Source organism: Aythya ferina (assembly GCF_964211825.1).
Source record: "Aythya ferina genome assembly, chromosome: 3".
NCBI lineage: Eukaryota > Metazoa > Chordata > Aves > Anseriformes > Anatidae > Aythya > Aythya ferina.
Genome location: NC_140298.1, coordinates 19,751,265 through 19,775,409, shown reverse-complemented (window position 1 = coordinate 19,775,409; position 24,145 = coordinate 19,751,265). Strand labels below are relative to the sequence as shown.

Sequence of the window (24,145 nt, the reverse complement as noted above, 5' to 3'; positions counted from 1 at the left end):
CATAACTAAATAAAGATTATAAATTTACAATCTGTATTCTCTGGCTGATACCACTTTGAGCAGGCATTGTCATATTTCTTGATTAGATTCCAATATCTGGTCTGAGTGTCCTGTCGTAAGTTTCTTGATGAATTTTTTTTGGGGGGTTGAATATTTTGTTAATTAAAATAATAATTTGGAGTTTAAATGGTATTTTAAGATTTAGTGTGCATATTCAGTTTCATTAAGTCAAAATCTACTAGTAGATTTAATCAAAGAAAATATTTCTTTTGGAAATTAATTTCCTTCCTCCTCTCCATATTTTTGTTTGTTTAGTCAAATAAACATAAATATATATATATAATAATAATCATAAAATAGAGAGCTGCAGAGTTCTAAATAGTTTTGGATAAGAGAAATATAGAAATCTTGCAGGGTCTCTGTTCCTCACGTTTGCAAATTACAGTAATGCTTATCATTAAAATAATTTAAAAAGTGCAGTGTTGATATTTATAATAGCCCAGAATTTGATTTATACAGGTAAAGCTGAATCTTCCTGTCAGCAGTAGAAGTTCCATGATTTGAAGTGCAGTGAGTTTAGCTGAAAATTGCACTTTGTAAATTTATTAGGTGTCTTTTTTTCCTGTCCTTTTTTCTATTTTATTTATTTTTTTTATTTCCAAGGGAATTCTAGGGAACACAAGATTCTAATTGCTTTTCTACGTAGCACTTACATACTCATATACGTGTACAGTGTGTTATCTTCTTTGTTTCCTTTTCTTAGTTTTTTTCTCCAGACTGTCTTCCTAAGAGAGTGTTTGTACGTCTGTGCTTTCTCATTGCCATCTTCCAGACAGCCTTTACTTCTGCAATCTGTAATATATGCTTTTCCTGATAAGGCTGCACTATTGATTTATAGAAAATGGATAGTAATAGTTGCTGTCTTACTTATTATATATTCTTATATAACTTAACATCTTACTGGCTTCTCTGCACATTCAGATGTGCTCCTTACTGGGTTGTAAAAGTGGCAGTTTTCTTGACCTGATACAATTAACACCAACTGTAAGGTGAATCTGAATTTTGTTTCTATCTCTGCAGCAAGACTGAAATTACTTAGGAGCACAGGGTGTACTTCTGTTAGAGAGCCAATGGGTTCTTGGTCATACTGATGTGAATCCAGAGTCATTCCAGTTTTATAGCAGCAGGTATCTGATATTCAGAACTCAACATAGTTACCTAGTGCAAATTTATTTTCCAGCTGAGTACATTAAGCTGACATTAATACAGTGCTAAAATGTTCAAAAATATATATATATTTTCTCATTTCTCACATATTTTGAGTTTCACTTTGACTGAAAGACCATGTTTTTTGTAATGTATTCTAACAAGTCCCCACCTCCTTCAAGCCGATAGCAATACAATGACTGGACTGGAAGCATTCATGAATGGAAATCTGCATTTAAATCTTAAAAGTAGATCTATGTCAGGAAACCTGATGTGCAAATAAATGACAAATAGAGAAATAAAACAAAGTGATATTGGTATGACCACAGCTACTTTTCTTCACATGCTCGGTAAGAAGGAACATGTCAGAGTTTTTCTCCCTTTGACCTTCAGGCTTACTGTGTTTGTCCTGCTGTTATAATTGGAGTGAACTAGGGAGACAATGCATGATTTTAACTCCAGTAAACAAATACATAACTTCATTACTCTCATTTGATGCTGAATGTTTGCACTGATTGGCTATGTTTTATTCTGGCAGCAAGAAAAGTCCAAAACCAGGCCCATATGTTTTTCTGATGGTGGTTAACGATGATGGGCCAAGGGAACAGCTTAGGGATGTTCGCTGAGGGAGTGTTCCAGGAGCTTCACACAGGCATTAAGATTCTTCTGTGGTTAGGGATATGTGATGTCTTTGCAATCACAGAGGATAGAATGACTGGGGGTAAAGCAATCGAAAAAGAAGTTTTCATCAGAAACATTTAACTTTTTCAGAAGTTAACATTTCATGTTAAATCTGATGCTTCCCTTCCACTTTTCCAAAGCAATGTGATCTGTGGCAATCCACAAGTAGAGTTTTCTTTAGCTGAGCATCCTTAGCATTTAAAACTAGTGTGTCCTAACTGGGGAGTGAGAACGAAGTCTGGAATTACCTGCAGAAGCTATCTCAGAGATCTGGCTTTAAAATCAAAGACTGGCATCCCCGTAGTCCAGCTTTGCAATCAAAAAAAAAAAAAAAAAAAAAAAAGATACTACAAATGATTAATAAAAAAAGGTGATATACCTTGCAAAGATAATGGTAAATTTAATAGTTTAAGCAAGAAGAAAAGAAGAAAAGAAACAAAATGATCAGGAGTGGAGACTAATGTGACCTTGTGAGGTGATCACAGAAAGATGTAGTATTTGAGGGATGAGTTTAGGCTCACAGAATTAGAAGAGTTTGTGCTGATGAATGGTAGAAAGATTTTTCTCATAACAGTAACAAGTGTGTAATTAAGAGAAACTGTTAGTAAATGTGGGGAAAAAAAAAAGTCTTTTCCATCTTTTCTAGTAAAACATACTTCTATTTAAAACAGTTAAGTACTTTGGAGCTACCACCTCTCCCAAAATGGAACTGTAGCTCTACCACATGCTACATTAATTCTTTGAGATCATTGCAAACTGAAATGATTAAAGATCCATCTGTTTCACTTGTGTGCTGAGGGGTATTTTGTTTTTCTTCTTACATGTGACTTCTTAATTTATACATTTTTTTCTACACAGGCTAACACATGACTGTCATGTTTTTGGGGGTTCCTGTGTAGTACCTGGTTTTGTGTTATGCTCTTTAATTCTCCAGATGCAGCAATGAGGTTGTATCTTACCTGAACTCTTCTGCAGCATATAAACCTCAGTTTCAATGAGGATTTATTCCTTTATGAGAAATTTAGAAAACCAGCAATACTTACTGCTGAGTTAAATAGCTTCTAAAACAGCATTTATTGGCCAGCTAGAAACAAAGTTGTTTAGTCCATATGCCATTGCATCAACACCTTTCCTGGTAAGAGAGCAGAACAGCAACTTATGGTGCATCATGAAAATAATTATTTGTGCTCCTGTGTTTATCTTCTCTTCCTTTATTCCTTCCCCTTGTTTTTAGTAGCTTCACAAAATTCTTTTAATTCTAATACTAGAACAGTCTTCAGGAGATCTGTGAGAAAGATGCAGCACTAGTATAAAACCTTCCCAGATGAGGTTGTACATTAGTGCTGATTCTTCAAGGGTCAGTATAAATAAGTGACCGGTGCTTTATAAATACAGAAAGCAGAATATACGATACTGAAAGTTATATGTGAATTGTTGCTTGTTTTCAGAAAATGGTGGAAGGGCAAGAACTGCTAATAATATCCTATGAAGTAAGCCTGATAATACAATCTTGGCATCTCCTCTGATTGTTTTTTTTTTTTTTTTTTTTTTTTTTTTTTTTTTTTAATAGTGCATAAAAATCAAATGGGGGCATTATTGTATCTTGGTGATGTGGATTTATGGTCCCAAAGAGTTTACCTTCTAATTAAATATTAAGCTACTGTGAGTTAATTTAACAAACTATGAGACAGAGTATGAAAGGAAGTGAATGATGAGCTGAAGCAGCCATACAATCTACCTATGTGAACAACGTTGTGATTGGAATTCCCTGGAAGTTTTTCATCTTCATGCTCGCAGCAGGTTTGCTTTATTGTGCTGCTAACAATCCCTTGCTACGGTGCTGTCATATTATTTTCCTTTGGATATAGCGATGGGATAGCTGTTGTCTCAATTATTTTCCTGAGAGAAACTATGTAGGGTTCCTTACACAAGTCACTTTTCAGCTGAGCACTCACCAGGACAGTACGTCCTTACAACAGGTTCCTGAAATCAGGGAGAGTGGAAGAGGAGAGGGAGGAAGGGTATGTGATATACCCTTCTGCTATAAACCTAAATGCAGCATACCATATAGTACAGATGAATTAAAACGCTGTAGACATTAATACTGTGTTATTTTTGAATTGAGATGTACACTTTGACTGTAAAGTTCATGTTTTGAAACAAGTTCTTAAATCGCATATTTCTTTATTTTTATCTGCTGTGTTTTTCTTTTTATTCTTCATCTCAACAAAATCTCTGCTAAAAGTAGCATTGTGGTGTTAACATATTATCTTTCAAAGACTACCCATTAAGTTTGATCAAAGCAAAGTGAGTGTTCTTATTGACCATCCAAACAGTCATTCTTTATTTTTTCTCTCTCATGCATTGATCATGCTATCAGAACTTGTCTTGGTGGTTATTAGATACTGCATATATACCAACCAAGTTAAATAGTTTAGAAAGTAGTGTGAGGAGTTCCACATACATCAAAAATATAGTAGTATGCAAATGTTGATTTTAAAGATAGCCACCATAGTTAGCAATTATCTTGCTGACATATGAGCTAGAAAGGAATTTAGTTTGTTTGTTTTGCCTCTGAGATAGAAGATCCCTTATATCATCTAGAGTAAGTTACGGTCTTAAAATATACATGGGTGTTTACTTTAGTTTTCTTATTTTGTTTTGGTTTTGATGTGAAAAATAATTAATTATTTTCCTGACTACCTGCTACCTTAGTAGGGTGATTTGAGGGAATTCTGTACCTGCTTGGAAGGTGTCTTTTATGCTTTCCTTTTGGTGCCCTTCTAGGTCCAGAAATTAATACAAGATAAAATCCTGACTTTAGGCTTCTCTTAGTAAACCTCTGTAATTCTTAAATTTAACTTTGTTTTGGAAAGAAATCAGTAATTTAAGAGAGTAGCTATTGGAAAATTGCAGTAAGAACCATTTGATACAATTTTAAAGTAAAACAGGGGCCTGGAATGGAGGAACAAATGAGAATATAACATGATCGAGCAAAAAATGTCTCTAGTTTTCTAATGTAAAATAATAATAATAATAATAATAATAATAATAATAATAATAATATATATATATATATATATATATTTGCTGTGAGTTACAAAGAAAATAATTCTCTGCTTATTTGGTTCATTTTGTAGATTGAGATCAATGAAATTCTTCCAGCAACAGCATGAAATCAATTGTAAAATAGCATATAATTCATGCTCTATATTGTAAATTATATTTTGTTTGACATTAATCACCAAGGTTTCTATGCACTGTGATGTATTTTCTTGTAACACATTTCTAGATAATGCTTGTGGATCCATTTCTAATGTCTGAGTGATCTGTTTTTCATGTCTACAACTGCCTACATTTGATCTTATGCAAATCATGCAATCAAGCAAATGGAAAACAAGGCATTGTTGCTAGAGGACCTTGACAAACAGTAGCTTTGTAGTTTTAAGAACCTCCTCCCTCCTCATTCAAATTCATGTTCGTATCTGTAGTTGTTTGAGTCCATTAATCCATTATGAAACACTTTGAACTTTAAACAGGATAATATCTACCAAATCAGATTGTGACAAATGATTGGATCAATTATGATTTAATATGATTTTTATTGTACAGTTTGTCAGTTTCTAGTTCTAAGTTTTTAGGAAAAATAAGCCTTTGCTGTATGCAGACTTATCCAAACCTTGATGAAATCTACAGAGAGATTTTAATTGATGGCAAAGCTCATGCTTTGAGTCACATTCTTAAGTTTCTAATTTCTGTATTTTCTTCTGCTCCCCCTAACTTCATTCTTTTTTTACTCTTCATCACACCAAAGTCTTTCTGGACTTCATCAAATGTTTATTCAGCATTTATTAGTTAAAATAAATCATCATTCTTAAATCAAGATCTCATTTGATCCTGGTCACATGTGGCTTTTTCCATATTTTATCTCTTTTTATTCTTTTTTTTTTTTTTTTTTTTTTACTTCTTTCTTTCCCCTCTCAGCATCCTCTTGAATTGATCCCAGAGGACTTTGCTGCTCCTTTGTCCTGTGTTTCCATTCCATCCATTCCATATTCCATGTTATTCCCATTCCTTTGATTTTTTCCTATTTTCCTGTCATGTCTTTTTGCCTTTTCCATTCCAAGCATTCCAAGGACTGAGACAGACATAATAGTCACTTTTTTTTTTTTTTTTTTTTTTTTTTTTTAAGGAGAGAAAAAAAACATTTGCATTTTCCATCTTCCATTCTCTTGATTCTTGACCAAGTTCCTCCCTCTTCAAGTACCCTTTAACTAGGTACTTCCAGAAACTCTTACTGAAGCAAGTAGTCTCATCAACTAGGGTGTGCATCAAATCATGTTTTTTCAGTACAAGCTACTTTTTCAAAAAAGCAGTTAGTTGATGAAGGATTTTCCTTAAAGATGAGAAAAATATCCTTCTCTCCTGCCATCCCAAATCTCTGCACAATGAAAAGAGTCATCTACCATAAAAAAATGGAAGAGGAGAAATCCACTTTTCCTCTTCTTCCTTCTCTTGTGGTATATTCACACTTAGTGTAGCTCCACAAGACAATGTCAGTTTAAAGAGAGGAATGTGCATTGTTTACAATTAAATAGGTGCCACAGAGTACTTTTGGTTGATCATTTGATCACTTTTAAAACTAAATTCCTTCTGGTCACTTTTTTGCTCATACAGAATATGGGGTACAGAGATTTATCTTGAAGTTTTCCATCCTCCTCTATACTTTTTGTGGTTTCCTTGACGGCAGCTGGGGGGAAACGGGGACGCAGGAAGGTGTACACTAATGAGGGCAACACAGTTGGTGCAATGTATGGAGTTTGATTTCTCTGCTTTCTGAGCCAGCTTGAGCACCTGCTCTGGAGTGTGCCTTCCCCCTCTCACCCACATAAGCACTGCTTAACCCTGGTGGAATCAGACCCATTATGTTGATTAAACTTCTCACTGTATTACAGGCATCCCCTTGATGATTTTTTTTTTTTAGTTAAAACATTTATTTATTTATTTATTTATTAACTCACATTTTGCCATGTGCTTCATAGGAGGGGTACCACAGAATAGCTGAGTTTTCAATAAAAATGAAGGAATTCATGTGTCCTTACAAAGACTGGAATAAATCAGAAGGAATTCCATTACAGCTGGGACTGGGGACATTAGATGAAGGGAAAAATAATGAGAAAGAAATTGTGTCTATGGCATTTCTGCTTTAGTGATGCCTTTGTCATCCAGTTGCAATTTTTGAATTTGTGTTCACAAATATTTTGCATAAAATGATATTTGGGTATTATTTGTTTCTAGAAACACTAGCATTTGTTATGTCTTGCAAAAATGCAGAGCTCCTCTGGCTGACTAAAAATTTGCTTTTATAAAACTTATTTTACTTGTATACGTTAAAGAGTTGCCAAAATCTCAATCATAAATTCCTTCTTAAAAGATTTGCTCATTAAAATCTGCAATTTGTATTGAAATGAGAATGAAAATGATTAGAAAATTCTGTCTGAATTACTCCCCTACTATAATTTTCAGACAAACATTCTTTATTAGTACAGGATTCCTAAGGAATAGCTACAGATCTTTTGGAATATTTGTTTAGCAAAGATTATTCACCATTTTCTGCAGTAATTTAAACTCAGGTTAAATTGTAATAAATAATGACTTAACAGTTGTTTTCGTATAGTATTAGAAAGGTAGTCTCTTACTGAAATGTATATTACAAATGTTTGATGATGACAAATAGGAGAGAACAGGCCAGCCTGAGTGGTGGCGACGGTAAGCTTCTGAGCTTCCTTTGTGTGCTTAAAGTGAAATCGCATGGAGTGAATCATTGTGTGTATCAATGCTTGACATTTGTATAATGTACAGCACATTTTGTAGAAAAATATAATCTCTCTGTTAGTGAACCTATACTTGTTTTCCATTAAATTGATATGATTTAATCATGTTAAGGGTGATCATTTGCCACTGTAGTAAATTAATATGGTATGTAATACCAAAGAGTCTCCTGTGTAACTGTCCTGTACAATGCAGCTATCTCAACCAAAGTAAGGTCCCTAGACGTGTTAGTAGTCCAAATCTGCAGTTATTTGCCATTAAACAACGAACACTTCTTGTCACTGTTCTGGGGCAAATCTGAAACATTTGAGAGACAGGTTCCCCTTCCTCTTGATTTTCTGAATTACCTACCCTCTGAAAGTTACAGAGAAACAAGATAAAATTAATATGCAAAGTAAATTTGCATTTTCTTTTTTTGCCCTAGATTTAGCAGTGTTTACGCCACACCAATTTCTGCTCTCTGCCTGCACGCTTGCTGGCTGTACAAACAGTTCTCAGGTCACCTTGTTTACAGCACAGCTGCCACCATCTCATGTAGATGCCCCGGTCCTGACAGTTTTGGATTCTAGAACAATATATGTACAGTAAGTAAGGATTTCTTTTTTCCTGACAACACAATAGTGCATCAGTTTATTCAAGAATTCCAGTGAGTTCAATCAGGGGAAGGGTTTGTGACATAAAATTAAATTTATTATGATTAAATGCATAGAAGTGATTAGTTTAGTGGTTCTGTGCACCTTCTGATTATCACTTGCCAACTTAATTTCCATTTTGTCTTTACGCAATCAGTATAACCTACATATGGGCATAGCCTCTGCAAACTTCAGTGCAGGAAATGTTCTGGTGATATGCCCATTTTGTAGCCCCTGCTTTGTGCGTTATTGTAATCATTTATCTACTGCGTACAACTACTGCATTAGAGTATTTGCCTTTTATTTTTATGGTTGCACAAGTATGTTTTCCAGTTCTTAAGATAAAATCCAAAAAGTCCCAGTTACATACTTTTTTTTTTTTTTTTTTTTTTTCAGTATGGTCTGAATCTTTCTTGGTCTTAATCATATTTTGCTTTTATTTGCAGATGGAATGAACCAATAGAAGTAAATGGAATTCTAGATCGCTATATACTTTATATTGCCAACAATGAGCAGAATTTTACAAAGTGGAATGTAATCTATAACAGCACAGAACTTTTTCTGGATTTTACTATTCAGCAGCTTTTCCCGGGTACTGAATACCTCGTAAAACTAGCTGTAAGTTTTAAAGATGTGTAATAGAGGTGTAAAATGGTGAGAATGATTCCGATTTTGTTAACATCTTAAATAATGGTTCGTGTGTCTGCTTTTTAACCTCTTCTTTCTGAAACTAAGGTTGATGAGCCATCCCGAATAGAGATAAGTGTTTTTTATTTCAAAACGGGCCCTCAGAAATGTGTATGTAATTTAAATACAGATTTTCTTCAAGGATAACTTGAATGTTAATTAATAGAGAATTGACCAGAAATATATGAAAGACTTAAAAATATTGCCTGCCCCCAACATGTGAAAAAATATATTTGAAAATGATGGCCTTTCATATTTTATACCATAAGTATTTGATTTTTCTTCATAAAATCCATACACAGAAGGAAAGAGCAGAAAGGAAAAGAGTTCACTGTAAGGTAGCAGTTTGTTTATTCAAAATATTTTAAAAGACCTCAGTGTTTTCATTGCATTTCTGTATCAATGGTTTTGGTTTTGTGATAATACGGAGAAGATTCAGTTCACTAACAAACCTGAAAATATGTATATAAAAACATGAGATTGTCCCTTGTTTTAAGCACACTGTTGATTTTATAACAATACCTTTATAAGGATATTTGCTTTGATAAATGCCATAGAAAAATATTCCACTCTTGATTATGAATAAATTTACATTTATGTAGACTGGGTATGCATTCTTTTTTTTTTTTTTTTTTTCCCTTAACATGCTCTTGAACGTTTTAAATACTATGCCACAAAAAAAAAAATAAATAGAATACTTTCAGGTAATGATAAGGATCTGACTTGAACTTGAAAAAAACAAGGATATTCAGTCTAATTAAAGCTTACATTTGTGCTGAAATTAATTCATTTGTTCCTAGACATTTCAGCATAGTAAATTGTATACCATATAAAATATTAACATGTCCAAAACTGCAACAGTACTTCAGCAAGCACTTTAAACCTTCATAAGCAAGCAAGACTATCAAAAGTATTTGTGCTGTCCTGCTGTGCCACAGCTTTTCTATGCTCCTGCACTGTGCCTGAACACAGGCACAAGGAGAAAGAATCAAGGGAGAATGAACAACTAGGATCTGGAGAGCAAACAGGACTGCCTCATTTGGTAGCTCTGCCTTGGGATATAGTTAAAACAATGAAGTGGTGTGTAGATTTTGTTTTTATTTCATTAAAGTGTACAACTCTTCTCAAAGTTACTGAACACATTTTTAGGAACCTTTGGTCTTTATATTTTATTTCTCTCTTTTATATATCTATAAATATATATATACATTTGAATTGCATCAGCGATAACCAGAAACTGAGAGAAAGATAATTTCTTCAGGTGGTGGTTAACCAGATAAAATGGTCTGTTATAGGCAGGTTAAAGATATGTGTCCTTGCAGTTTTGAACATAGCAAGTCTAAAAGTACATGAGATGCCCATTTTTTTTGGTATGGTAGAAGAGGTAGTCTGTACCCATTTGTACCCACTCTATTTAGAACTTGTCAGAGTAGTTTGAGAACTACTCAGCAGATGTGATCATTGAAGTTCCAAAAATGTCCAGCCCATTTGGATGCACTAATCTAAAATTCCACTACTTAAAGTACAGATGAGCTTTGTTTACTGATTTTCACTAGAGGAATCAGAAATTTCATACACCAGCAAGTTTCCAAGATACTAAAATTGATCTTCAGAAAATTCAAGAAATAAATGAATGGGAAGCCTGCTGTTAATGAACCCCTGATTTAAAAAGCCCTCCACTTCTAGGCAAAACTCAATGGAATGCATTTAGGAAGAGAGTGAGGAACACAGGAGAAAGAGGTCTTCCAGAGGTGGCTTTCTGGACTTCTTCCTGAAATCTGTAGGAGCTAAATCATTTAAATAATAGTGTAGCTTTGCTGGAAGTATGATGTTCTTAAATATTTTTATTATCAAAATGTTAAGAATTATTTGAGCATTTGTTTAAGCTGACTTATTTTTAAACCCAAACACATTTAAAGTAAATGCCATTTTTGGATGTCCCCAAAACTGAAGTTCCATTCTTTCATCATTATTTCACAGCCCAAACTGAACACAAGGAGTCATTCTTTAGTTGTGTTGGGAGTGTAATTTTCAGTGAAATGAAAATGATCTTGGTATATAAAATAGCATCTCATTTACAACTAGTTCTTAGTTTTACCCATGGGGCTAGTATATGCCTTTGGAGCAGAGCAGAAAATATGCTGACAGTTCTCTGATTGGAAATGCACTCAGAAATAGCAAATTGAAGCTAATCCTTACACATGATTAAGAGAAGCATTTTATTCCTGGGTATCTAGACAGGAAGGTGGTTGTTGTTTTTTTTTTTAATTTTTTGTGGTGATGATCCAGAAAGGACTGCCTGTCCACTTCAACACAGAGTCAAAAAACAAATGTTATTCCATAAGTTTTAATTAATGAGTATCTGAATCTTTGTTGAATTCAGGTTTTAATTTATTTTATTGCTAAAAAAAATATAAAAGATAAATCAAACAAAATATTTAAATCAGTACAGAATGTATTATTGTGTGTATATATATATATATATATATATTTAACTTTTATAGCAAATCCTGTCTCTTGTCACTGATCTTAGTGCAAATAATTGGAAAAACAGCATATGTAAGAGTAGCTTCATAGTCTTATGTTTCTGCATGTGAAACTTTAAAAGCCTGATATATGAGATGATATGCAATTTCTTGCACATCATGTTGCTTCATAATCAAGCAAAATGTAAAAGTGGTGTAATCAATCTTTTCTTCCCTGGTAACTGAAATACAAATGATTTGACTATTATCCATAAACATGCAATAATAACTGTTACATATTGATTTATAATAAAGTGTTTTTTCACTGTTTTAATTGCATCTGCACAACACTCAGTCTGCTGTCATGAAGTGCAGAACTCCAAGTGTCTTTTTTTTTTCTGAATGACTATTCATCAAGATAATTTTTAAGAACACTGCAAGTTGGTCAGTATATTGTCTGAAAGTTGTGAGAACTATTTAGTCAATTCCAGAAGAGTTTTGCACTATACATGATATATATTGTACTGTAATATGCTTTAACTGTTTCTGCAAAGGCAGTGGAAATCTAATTGTGATTGTGACTCAGTCAAATGCAAAATACTGACTCAAACCTTAATATAAGGTTTTATCAATTTGATACCTAAAAGCTAAGTATGAAAAATAGCACATTTCTTGTTAAGAGGTGAGCAAATCTATGATAGGAATCTTTTATGAAAATCACAAACTTAATAAGTTCAGATATATAAAAATATAAAACTTTACAGAAATTAATTGCTAGACTAAAAAATTTTTGGTATTACATTGAAATATGCTTGCTTGTTGTGCTTCATATTTTAAGGCTTGCACTGGAGGTGGATGTTCAATAAGTGAAGCTAGCACAGCTGTAACCGATGAGAGTACACCAGAAGGTGTTCCTGCTCCGAAAGCCCAGTCATATTCATCTGACTCTTTTAACATCTCATGGGCTAAGCCTGAGTATCCGAATGGTAAGTGAACTCTTTTAGCCTCAAGTTAAAAAGATGATTAGTAAAGGTAAATTAATATTCTAAATGGCAGCTTATATGTGGTGCTTAATTTTTAATGATCATTTTAGCACATAAAATACCTGAGATAGTATCATTGTCTGCAGCTAGGAGATTGTGGTTTTCAGCCTTCTGTATGGTTTCAGCGGCTCAAAAGTGCTCCCTTTTGATAGTTCTTGTGTACTGCATCTCATTGTTTAATGTTTTCTAGGACATTTGAGCTGAGGAAAAAAGGCATTCTTGGAGAATATCCATCTAGGATGTTCATTCTACCTTCAAATAACACATGAATTTCTTTTACATTAATTGGTATGTTATAACATTAGATGTATTCTGTGTAATCATCTTGGACGTGTACATTTGCATGGCTGCGGAAGTTAAATAATACACTTTTTTATGTTTAGAAATATTTTCCATTGAGAAATATCCATACATAACACTTCCGAACAAATGTTTTACCTTGATTTTATTATTATGCGTATGACAGTTTATATCACATCAGAGGAAGCTATGCAGAAATCATTGAATGTAAATGACAGAAATGTTTTCCTCATTGGGGTATTGTATTGGTATATATCTCAATTTTTTCTTAAAGTAGTTTCACATGAATTTCATTTTTCCCCATGCTTTCAACTGTGGAAGGACACAAGCTGCCTATACAACTTCACTACAAGGCACTTGAAATGGTTTCCAAAAAATTAGTGATTGTAAGGCTACATATATGTAGCATTCCATAAGATCTTATGTTACTTTTAAGAGGAAATAAGAGCATGTCATCTGCTGTTAAATAATATATTTGATAATTTATGGTTCCTTGTATGGGTGTCATTGCTAGAAGATTTTGCCTCCTGGACCCTTAGAAATCCTCTCATTGTGTTACAAATACCCCACCAGTGTCTGTGGCTTAGAGGAAGGAAAAGAAGGGAAGAGAAAAAGGAAGAGGGGGGAAAATAGAGGGAAGAAGGAAGGAAGGTCATATATGTGGCTTAGTGTCCAAGCCCTGACCCATTTCCAATTAAATGGACATTTTTTACATGTAATAGTTAATACCAGGACCTGATCTTGTTATCCTTGTATTATAGAGAAAGACATCCAAATGGTTTAGAGGGTGGTTTAACTAACCAATGTGTATATAAATATAAAAATGCACACATATGTGTATTTATATATGTCTATCTACAAGACAGGATAAAGACCTATAGTTTGATAAATTAAGTTCCTTTCACTTCCTTTAAAACAAGTGCAAGTTAGGAATACATGACTAAACTTGACACGCTGGAGGAAACGGTTGCCATACAGAGAGACCTTGAGAGGCTTGAGAGGTGGACTGGTGTGTACAACATGCAGTTCAACATGGCCAGGTGCAAGGTATCTGCATCTGGGTCAGGGCAATCCCAAACACGAGTACAGGCTGGATGATGAGTAGTTTGAGAGCACCCTGAGGAGAAGGAGTTAGAGGTACTGGTAGATGAAAAGACAATGTGTGCTTGCAGCCCAGAAAGCCAACCATATCCTGGGCTGCATCAAAAGTATGGCCTGCAGGTCAGGGAAGGTGATTCTTCCCCTCTACTCCATTTTCATGAGAACCCCACCTGGAGTACTGCATTCAGCTCTGGCCCCCCAGCACAAGAAGGACATGGGCCTGTTGGACCAAGTCCAGAAGAGAACCATGAGGCTGGAGCACCTCTCCTATGAAGACAGGCTGAGAAAGTTTGGGATGTTCAGCCTGGAGGATAGAAGGCAGAGAAGGCTCCAGGGAGACTTTACAGTGTCCTTCCTGTACTTAAAGAGGAAAAGCTAGGGAAAGCTAGGGAGAGACTGTTTATCAGGGATTATAATGATAGGACAAGGGGTAACCATTTATCACTAAAATAAAAAATAAAAATAAAAAAAAATAAAATGGGTTTAGATTAGATAATAAGTAAGAAATTCTACGCTCAGAGGGTGGTGAGACACTGGAACAGGTTGCCCAGAGAAGCTGTGGATGCCCCATCCCTGGATGAGTTCAAGTGCAGGTTGGATGTGGTTTTGGGTAGCCTGGTCTGGTGGGAGGTGTCCCTGACTATGGTGAAGGGGGTGTAGCAAGGGGGATAGTAGATGGTATTTAAGTTCCATTCCAACCTAAACTGTTCTATGATTCTATGAATTTGCACATTGTATCTTCTTGTTAATACAGTGTTTGTTGTACATGGTCTGACTCTCCTTTTAAATATAATAAATAGGTTATTAGAAAACAAAATAATGATATTAGGAAAGCTGTGAATCCACACTAGATGAACAACAGCTTCGAAATGAATCAGAAGAATTTTATAAAATAAATTATATATTTCTGTTCCTTGTAAGAGTATTGTCTGGTATTGCTACATCTTCCCATTATTTGAAGCCTATGGAGAATTCTTCCCTTGGAACTGTTGTCATTGTGCAGTAATGTATGGATATCATGTGTGTGGCAGTTAGACACTTTCCTTGCAGCCAGAATTGGTGGAAGGGACTCAGTATAGTTGGCTGTTGTCATGGAGAAGGGCTGCTTCTCTTTCCACCTATGACCTCTTGCCAAGTACCTAAGAGAGGAAGAACTGCTGTGTCATGAGAATTTGACAACCATAAGGGCACTGGGGCCTTCACTTTTTCAGCATAGTATGGTCTCACTTGCACAATAGTCAACAAAGGTTATATGAATTTTGTCTTTTCCTTTTCTTCTCCTCCCCCACCTCTTTGAGAGTTTTAAAAAGACTGTATAACTGATAACACGCTTTACCATGCTCCTACTTCTTTTTTTTTTTTTTTTTTTTTTTTCCCAATTTCCTATGTGCATCGCTTATTTCATAAAAATAATTAATAAATTAGGAAAAAAAAGTGCTAAAACTTTTCACAGAGTAACTACTTAATCGGAAAGCTTGCATTGTTCAGTAATTTTTACTTTTAATTTCCAGAATATCTTTTGGGCTGCCTAGTGGCCATATCATTCATAATCACTGTCTCTGTCAGTATTTTAAAACTGTATGGGAGGCTGAAGAATACTGTGGTTGAGAAGACTGAACTATGAGAAAGACCAGCAAAAGGTTCTTTCCGTTAGATTTTGCTGCTTCAGCATTTTAGTGATGTATGTTCATGGCTGGAGGTTAATGAGTTCTAATGTAGCTCCTTTTTTGCAGAAGAATAGAAACTGTTTCCCACTCTTGACTTAACTGGTTCATACTTTCAGTCTACTAGGCATAAGTAGCCCATTTTGAAATTGCTGATTTTTTCTTTGTTTCAGGTGGAAACCTCTGAACTGCAACAACTTGCATGTCATAAATTGTCATCTCCTTGGTAGATCTCTGCAGCCATTTCTTTCTCTTCTTTCTTCTCACACTATATGTAGAAGTTACTATGCATTTCCATGGCCTGAGGAAGCTCTTATTAGGTGTTGTTGATGTTGAGTAGGTGTGTAAGCTGACTGGGACAGCATTGCACAGCCATAGACTTTACTATGCTCTCTTGATATATATATGAAGTCTACCTGCCTGTTATCAAATAGACAAAATTAAGGGGGATTAGTATGCCACTTTTGAGGACACATAGCAAATAGTACTACAGGCTACTTGGGTTCTTCAGAAAAATGGCACAATAGGGAAAAAAAAGTTAGCTTTGAGACTTTATGGGCTAAGGGGCAACCTAGACGTCAAAGGGTGATGTTATTTGAACATGGACATTGAGTTTCTGGCCTACATTTTTGGTGAATTTAAGGTCAATTTATATTTTGTGAAAAATTATTCCATATAAAGTGGGAAAATGTACACCTATTTCTCTGCCTAAAGTTGCCTCAGATATGTCAGGTGTAGAAAAAAGAGATTTGGAAAATGATATGCTGAATATGTTTTTAATGCACATTTTCTTTTATCTTATTTTCAAAGCAGAAATAAAGTAGTTGAGGAGGTATGACCTTGAGGCATGTCACTTAACAGCAAAAACACTTTCTCCTAACTTCTGTCCACATACATGTCAAATGTGTAGAGAGTTTTCTTCAGTTTAAACCTAAATTGCACATTTGGGTTTCTTTTGTAGAGTGGAGTGCAGTATAGTCAACAGTGGTTTTGTCTTCAATTAAACCAAGATTTATTCTATCTATCTAGACTTAATTATGAATAAACTGCATCATTTCATAGCCACCTTGTGCCCCTTCTTATGCCTTGCAATCACAAATGTGCTATAATCTTCAATATTTTGTGGATGGTAAGCTCTTCATGAGTATCTACCAAGTCCTGAAAAATAAGTAAATTTTGGTCGGTCTTTGAACCTTTTTCCAGTAAGCATAAGTAAAATCAACAGACAATATATCAGGTTATTAAAGGTGATTGTTCTCTGACAGTACTGGGAGGACTAGCAAGAGGTCACAGCGTTGACTGTCAGACTGCTCCTCATTGTGAAGATACTGCATAACGCTGTAGTTGCAGGAACACTTTAAAAGAATAGCACAAGTAATTATTAGTGAGTTACAGTGGGGTTTCCATAGAGGTACCTATGGCACCTACATTAATATAAAATTAGTTCATTATGATTCATACTGTTACCATAAATATCAAAGGAAATAATGATGTGATTTTTCCATTAGTTAGTTAGTACCATTGCTCAAAGTACTCAAAGTACTTTTTTTTTTTTTTGTTTGTTTGTTTTTTCTCCCCTGTAAAACACATCCTTAATGACAGTGCTTACGTTTAGGGATGCCCTTATCAGTCTTAAAGTTTTTCTCTTCTGAGATGAATATGAAATATTTTTATTTGGTAGTTTGTTTATTTAATGTAGAACAAATATCAACCATTGATGCCCTTGCTTTACAAGCAACTAGATGTGGAACCCCAAGGGATTTTTTAGGAAGTCTGTCAAATATGGCAGGATTCATAGTGTGTGATTTACCAGGAATTCCTCCCACATATATTTCTCTAGTGTCTGACTTGAGTTTAGCCTCTCACTTTTCTAGAAGAGAAAAGAATTAAGGAGTCTGTGAATCACTTTACCATACACAGCTCTGCATTGATTTAGCATATACATCTTTTGAAGTGTAAAACTTCAAAGCCCAACTAAAACAGTTCTGTGTATACTTTTATTTATGAAGCATTTTTCCATTGAGAGAAAAATATTTTCTCAGTTTCAAACAATATTCCTAAATGTAGATTCAAAAAATTCTGTTTTAAGCGAAGGAAAGATGAATTGAGCAATTTTTACAATATGAAGATTTTTTTTTTTTTTTTTTTTCAAGTCTCAAGGATACATTATACGTTCCTCAAGATCTGTCATGTCCAGAATAACTGAATGAGACAGAAGGCAATTCTGGAATATTTTGATTGCAGAATTGCAAACAAGACCAAAAGAACTTTCACTGGAAGTCTGAGTTTTCAAATCTACAGGGAAGTCTCCAAGTCCAGTTGAAATCAATGATGTACAGATACCAAGCTCTTTAGAAAGTCAGACCATAAACATTTGTTTTTTATTTGACCACCTTCAGTTGTATTTCAGAAAACTAGAATAGCCTCATTCTTGTCCATAATTGGTAAAATGCTGTAAAGTTACTTAAAAAGCTGTCAACCTTATGCAAAGATTCCTGCACTTGCATATGAAACCAGAAGTGGCCGTACTAATGGCAACCACTCAGCAATGGCTTAAATCTTTACTGTGAAATACTGTGTTTGAAATTTCCTTTCTCTTGCTTGCCATAGTGGACTAAGATAGTATTTGCAGTTTTTTGGAAGGAGAAATGACAACTACAACTTTGTAAAAGATTGATTGTCATTGCTTGTCATTAGATTTGTACTTTAATGTTCTTTCTGGATATGTACTTCAGCCTGTGAGTGTTCTCAGAAACCGGGATATACACACATAAAATGGGAAAATCAGAAGTTTTTCCCAAGTTCATCTTCTGAACTGGCTTCCGTTCTAATGAATCTTTCCACGGTTTTGCATTTATTGGTCTTAAGATTTCATATTTATAGAGATTAAAAAAGAATAAGTGAGAAAGATGGAGGAATATCCCTGAGAGAAATGACTCTTTGTAAACTCAATATCCATAGTCTAAGCAGACCTATAATATTCAGTCTTTAGTTCATGACAGTCAAAGCACTGTGTATGTATAGTTTGTACAGGGTTCATGCTAACCCATCACATAGCTTTGGAGGAGCAGAGATTTAGATTTCCATATGAGATGAACAGTCCCCTGTGATTTTTGAGTTCGTGTTAGTCAATTACACCAGAAAGACCACTATCCCCTCTAGAAATCTTTTTGATGTTTGCTTTGAAATTGCAAATATGTTTTCTTTCTTTTTTTTTTTTTTTTTTTTTAAATTGAATAGGTAAAAAATAATTCAGGACTTTTTCTACAGCATACAGATAAGGAAACTATAATCAATACTACTGTTTTTTTTTATTATTTTTTTATTTTTTAGAAATGTGGCTAAAACTGCAAAATAAAATAAATTAATGACGTGTCTAATTCATTTGTTGGTAAAATGCACAAAATCTGGGATAGTTATGAATGAGTATCAGTAAGTTGTTCTGCATGATAAAAAAAAAAAACTTGCTACTTATATATTATAGTTACAGTGCTTGTCTGAGTTGTCCTTCAACATTTCAATTATAATGTCAATCACTGTTTTTTCTAGGTCTAAAGCTGTTAAGACCTGTGAGTCTCTGATATGGCTTTGTGTGTCTTTCCAGTTTCTCAGCCACATGCAGAGTTAGCTGTGAAACAGATGTGCCTCGATTTTCCTAATTCCAGGGTGAAGTTAGCTGCTATCCACTAACAGGTTTATTCACGTGTAATCTTTGGAAGAGTGTAATTGTTTTTCAAAGGTTGTGGTCCACTGGTGAGGTTTTCAACAACTAAAGATGAGAGTGTGTGTTTATTCTGTTTTATACATAGTACTGTTAAATAGTTAACTGCTTAACTGTGAGCTATGTGAAATACTGCCATGACCCTAATGTCTGTAGCATTAAAGGTTTTCTTCTAAATTCAGTAGTTGTATAGACATTTAGTGAGTGCTATCATGTTGTTTTATAGGTATTATTACCAGCTATGGCTTGTATATGGATGGTGTTCTGATACAAAATTCATCACAGCTAAATTGTTATGCTTATGGACTTGCTCCTTGGAGTCTGCATTCCTTCAGAGTCCAGGCATGTACTGCAAAAGGTTGTGCTTTGGGTCCATTGGTGAGTACATCAATTTGCATTCTGGGAGTGTAATAAATGTCAGATGGCAGTGAATATCAGAGTAAATGGTGATGATTCACTCTGGTCAGTACTAACCCATCTGGCAAAATATGACATTTAAAAAAAAAGAAAAAATCTGTTTAAGAGCTGCTGAAGATTTGATAGGTCATTGTTAGGCACCATTCCAAAGTAGAACATCGGTACAGCAAAGAAAGGCAAAATTTGAAGCTGAAACATATATTACTGAAATTAAGTAGAATTAATATGTTTTAAAGGTAGATTAGTCAGATGTATAAGAATGTAATGTAAAGAAAGAGAAATGTAAAGAAAGAAAGAGAGAATGTAAAGAAATTTCAGTAATGGGCAAATTTCTAGCTGACTGACTGAAAGGACTGAAGATAATCTGAGAATTGCAGGAGAAAGAAGTCACAATACAGGAACAAGGAAAATATGGTGATTTGCAAATACCTTTTGAATGCAAATATGTGATCAAAATATTCTACTTGACTTATTTTAACAGTCTTGTACAACAATCAATTTTTTTCAGGATTTTAGAATATAGGAATATTAAATATATAGTGAAAGCAAGCCTTCTGAGGCTTTTTTTTTTTTTTTTTTTTTTTTTAATGTTGTTAAACACTGTTAGGTGTATAACTGAGCTGATAAATCCAGTATGATTTCATAGTGCTGTAGCTGATGAATAACTGGAATAATATGTACCATGCTCGGTTTGTTTACAAGCATAAATGAGACCTGTGATAATTCTGATATTTATTGTTTTGTTTAATTAACCTTATGTGTGCTCTTTTAATTTTGTGAACAAAGGAAGAAAAAAAGGAAAAAAGAGGAAAATTTGATTGTCTTTCATGTTTTTTTTTTTTTGTTTGTTTGTTTGTTTTTTTCTATCATAATTTATAATGTCAATATATTGTGGAAATATATTCTCTGGAAAGAAATTTCAGGATTTTTTTTTAAATGCTGTGATTTTTTAGTCACATTTCTAATATTCTCAAGAATGCTTTCTTTCAAATTCTGGTAACATCATCTATCTCTAAGAGATGACTAGACCACATAACTGTTAAACATTTTACAGCTTGGATTACTTTGAATGATATTTACTCTTAAGAGCTTGAATGGCTTTTTGCCAGTTTCTCTTTTACATTTTTTACAACTTCTCATATACCCCAGAAGGAAAGCTTGTTTTAAGGTACTCAACGTGCAATATCCTAATCCATTGTATTAATAGTAATGTTTAAAGACAAGTCATTTCCAAACTCTGCATGCAGATAAAACATGCATGTTTTCAGTACTTCTGTCCTATCAAATAGGCATTAAAAGAGAGAACAGAACGCCAGTAGTTACGGATATTAAAATATTTTTAATAGGCTTTTTTCATGTCTCCATTGAACTCCTGACTCATATCTTGACTTTTGAAATAATTCAAAGTAGGTTTACTGTAGCTGATATTCATCTGCATCCTGTGATCAGTACACAAATTGTTTTCCAAAGCCGGTGATCCATCTCTAATCAAAGGAATTGAAGTACAACATCTTTATTTAGACTCACCTAACTGCTGCCAGGAAATTAAAACACTGCATCTTTATTTGACATTCTGAAATATTTTTGTATCAATTACAATATAAATCCAACATTTAGAACAGAAGAGAAGAAAAAAAAGGAGAGAAGAGGAGAGGAGAAGAGGGGAGAATAGGGAAGGAAAGGGAAAGGAAGGGTAGAAAGAGGAGGAGAGGAGGGTAGATTACAAGATTGTTACAGTTTCTGTGTTTCAATTATTTTTTTACTTGGGTCAGATAGTTGTGTGTTGGGTTTTTTTGTTTGTTTTGTTTTAACATGTTGTTAGCGATCATGATTTATTTTCAAGTGAAATGCAAATCTGTAATATGTAAATTCTAAAATGCTTAAATTTAACCTCTTCCTCATAAAGCAGAAGGATTGCTTTTGTACCTGCTCTTTTTTTGTTTAAGGGAAAAAAAAAAAAAAAAAAAAAAAAAGCCTGGCTTAATAAGAAATAGTGTAACTTCTAATAGATTCTTTGGAGGAATTTAGGAGATTTTATATGCTGATGGTATTGAAATATGTTAGTTCTTGTAAATATCAGAAGCACAAAAAAGAAGAAAATGAATGCAACAGTGAAATGCTTTGAAATGCTCAGTAATGTATTTTACTGCGCTGTTTTTAAACTTTAATTTCAGCATTTTTGTTTTTGCACTAACTACAAGTAAAGAGTACTGCCTTTTAAAATTAGATGGTTGACAATTTTTTTCATTCTTTATTATTCAATTTCTATTGAACTCCTATAATTGAGTGTTACTTACATGTTAGCAGCATTTTTTAATTTTTATTAAATTATTAATAAACATCTGAAAATATCAAAGGATTCTGTATAAAGTAATATTAAGGAAACAAAATACAAAATGTGTTTTAGAATACTGAAATGCTGAATGTTTCCATGTACATAAATGTAGTTTTTCTTTACACAAGATACTATTTTTAAAGTGCACTGCAGAGGTGTAACTATATGGGATATTACATGCATTGCATTGATTCTAAACATTATTTCATTATTTTTATACTGAAAAGAATAGCAGTTCATAAGGAAAAGGTTTTGGTATGAATTTTCTCCTGAGAAGCACTCACAAGTTAGAGACACAATACAGCTTTTGCAACTCTCCAGGTTGTAGTAGAGATTACTACGAATTTGTACTGTTTTCAGAATATCTTAATTCTTTTCAGTAGTAAAAATAGTAGTTATTTGTTCTTCTAGTTTTCTAACGTGGTGAGTCCAGAGTACCCACATTAAACAGTATAACCATATGGGAAATTAGTTTAGAAAGCACAGTTTAGTCAAATTCTTCCACAAGGATAGTTTTGACTGAAATATCAAACTAATCAATGTGATACTGATCCAGTGAATCTGTGAAGCATTTGTTTATCTTAAAGCATTATCATTATCAGGAAGAATACTTTGCTAACTTTATTGTGGCGGCTCATCTATTTTAAGTATAATCTTGTAGTAATGTGGAGTGCACGAGTATAGAAGCACATATAGAGATATTGATGCACATCAAAGATACAGCCAGATACTTATAAATGATAGGCTTTCCAAATTTTACATGCAAAAAAAAAAGTAAAATATTCGTATTTCAAGGACAGAGAAAGTATGCTTTGTTATTTTGATGATAGAGCAGGTGTGGCATATTAAAAATTATTAGCACTCGTATGAACTTTGCAGCTGAGAGGCACTTAGAAAGGTGTGAAAACATCTTACACTTTAGAAAATACCAAATACATAATGTATGAGAAACAAACTTGTTCCCATAAATAAGGTAATAAATTATTTTGTTTCATAGCACTGAACACTTACTACAAGATATAAATAAAAATACTAAATTTCGAGAATTTTGAATGAGTATTTATTCAAATTAAAAATCTTTCATAATCACTATATTTTCTGGGTCTTCCATCTTATTGTATTTTTTCTCATTACAAGTAGATCTACTTATTGCAGCTTAAATTTGCTAGTTGAAATTAGAAGTTAATTCAGGGTGCAAAGCATATTTTTCCTCTATCAAATATCTACAGTAATTTTCTACATCATGTAAATGCACGTGCTTTCAGTTACCTTTTAAAATGCAGAAATTGATAAATGTGTGGTCTTCTACATCTGCTTCCTCTCTTAATCTAAGCTTATGCATCCACATGAGGTTCCACCTGCGTTTTCAAGAAATGAATCCTTAAGTCTTTTCCAGTATTTGATTTCTGTTTCTTATGGGGGCCTTCATATAGAATATGTCAGTTTCTGGACAGCTGCAAACAGATGTAGGTGAAAGGAAAGTAAAGCGTTTAAAAAAAAAATTATGACACATGCAGCGTTTGTTGGATGGTTATTGTTGCTTATTTTTCCCTAAAATAACTTTTCTTAAAATTTTGTATTTCTCATTTCTTGTCTGTTTCTAAACTATGGCAATAAACCTCTAGCTCATGGTTGAATTCACAGGTAGAAGCTCGGACCATGGAAGCTGCTCCTGAGGGAACAGTTGATACGTTTGCTACTGTTGATGGGTCCAAAGAAGTTCAGATAAAATGGCTTGCCCCAAATAAACCCCAAGGGCAATTGACTTACACAGTATTTGTCACTGGTCTCTTCTATGCTGATCAAGGTATTTTTTTTTCCTTTCTCCTAAGTCTAATGATAGCATTGATATTCTGTTTATTTTATTATTTTTTTTTGAAACCTTTCACACTAATTTATTTTTTTTTTCAATTCCATTGATTATTTTAGAAATTCCAATTTTATTCTTTAAGAACTACTGCTATGATTTATGGTGCATTATATTTGTACAAACACATACATTGGCAAATGAAGATAAGCCCTCTGCACTCACTTAGTCTCTAGATATACACATGGAGTCTT

At 33.8% G+C, this 24,145-nt stretch overlaps 1 protein-coding gene across 1 annotated transcript in view; it reads left to right on the top strand.

Annotated features, from left to right (window-relative positions):
• The window catches only part of USH2A (usherin), a 417,498-nt gene that overhangs the window by 214,826 nt on the left and 178,527 nt on the right, over positions 1-24,145 (top strand). The window contains exons 33-37 of the mRNA XM_084512774.1: positions 8,144-8,303; positions 8,798-8,969; positions 12,342-12,489; positions 19,559-19,710; positions 23,729-23,891. Of these exons, the coding sequence (XP_084368900.1) occupies positions 8,144-8,303; positions 8,798-8,969; positions 12,342-12,489; positions 19,559-19,710; positions 23,729-23,891 (795 nt within the window). The remainder of the gene's footprint in view (positions 1-8,143; positions 8,304-8,797; positions 8,970-12,341; positions 12,490-19,558; positions 19,711-23,728; positions 23,892-24,145) is intronic.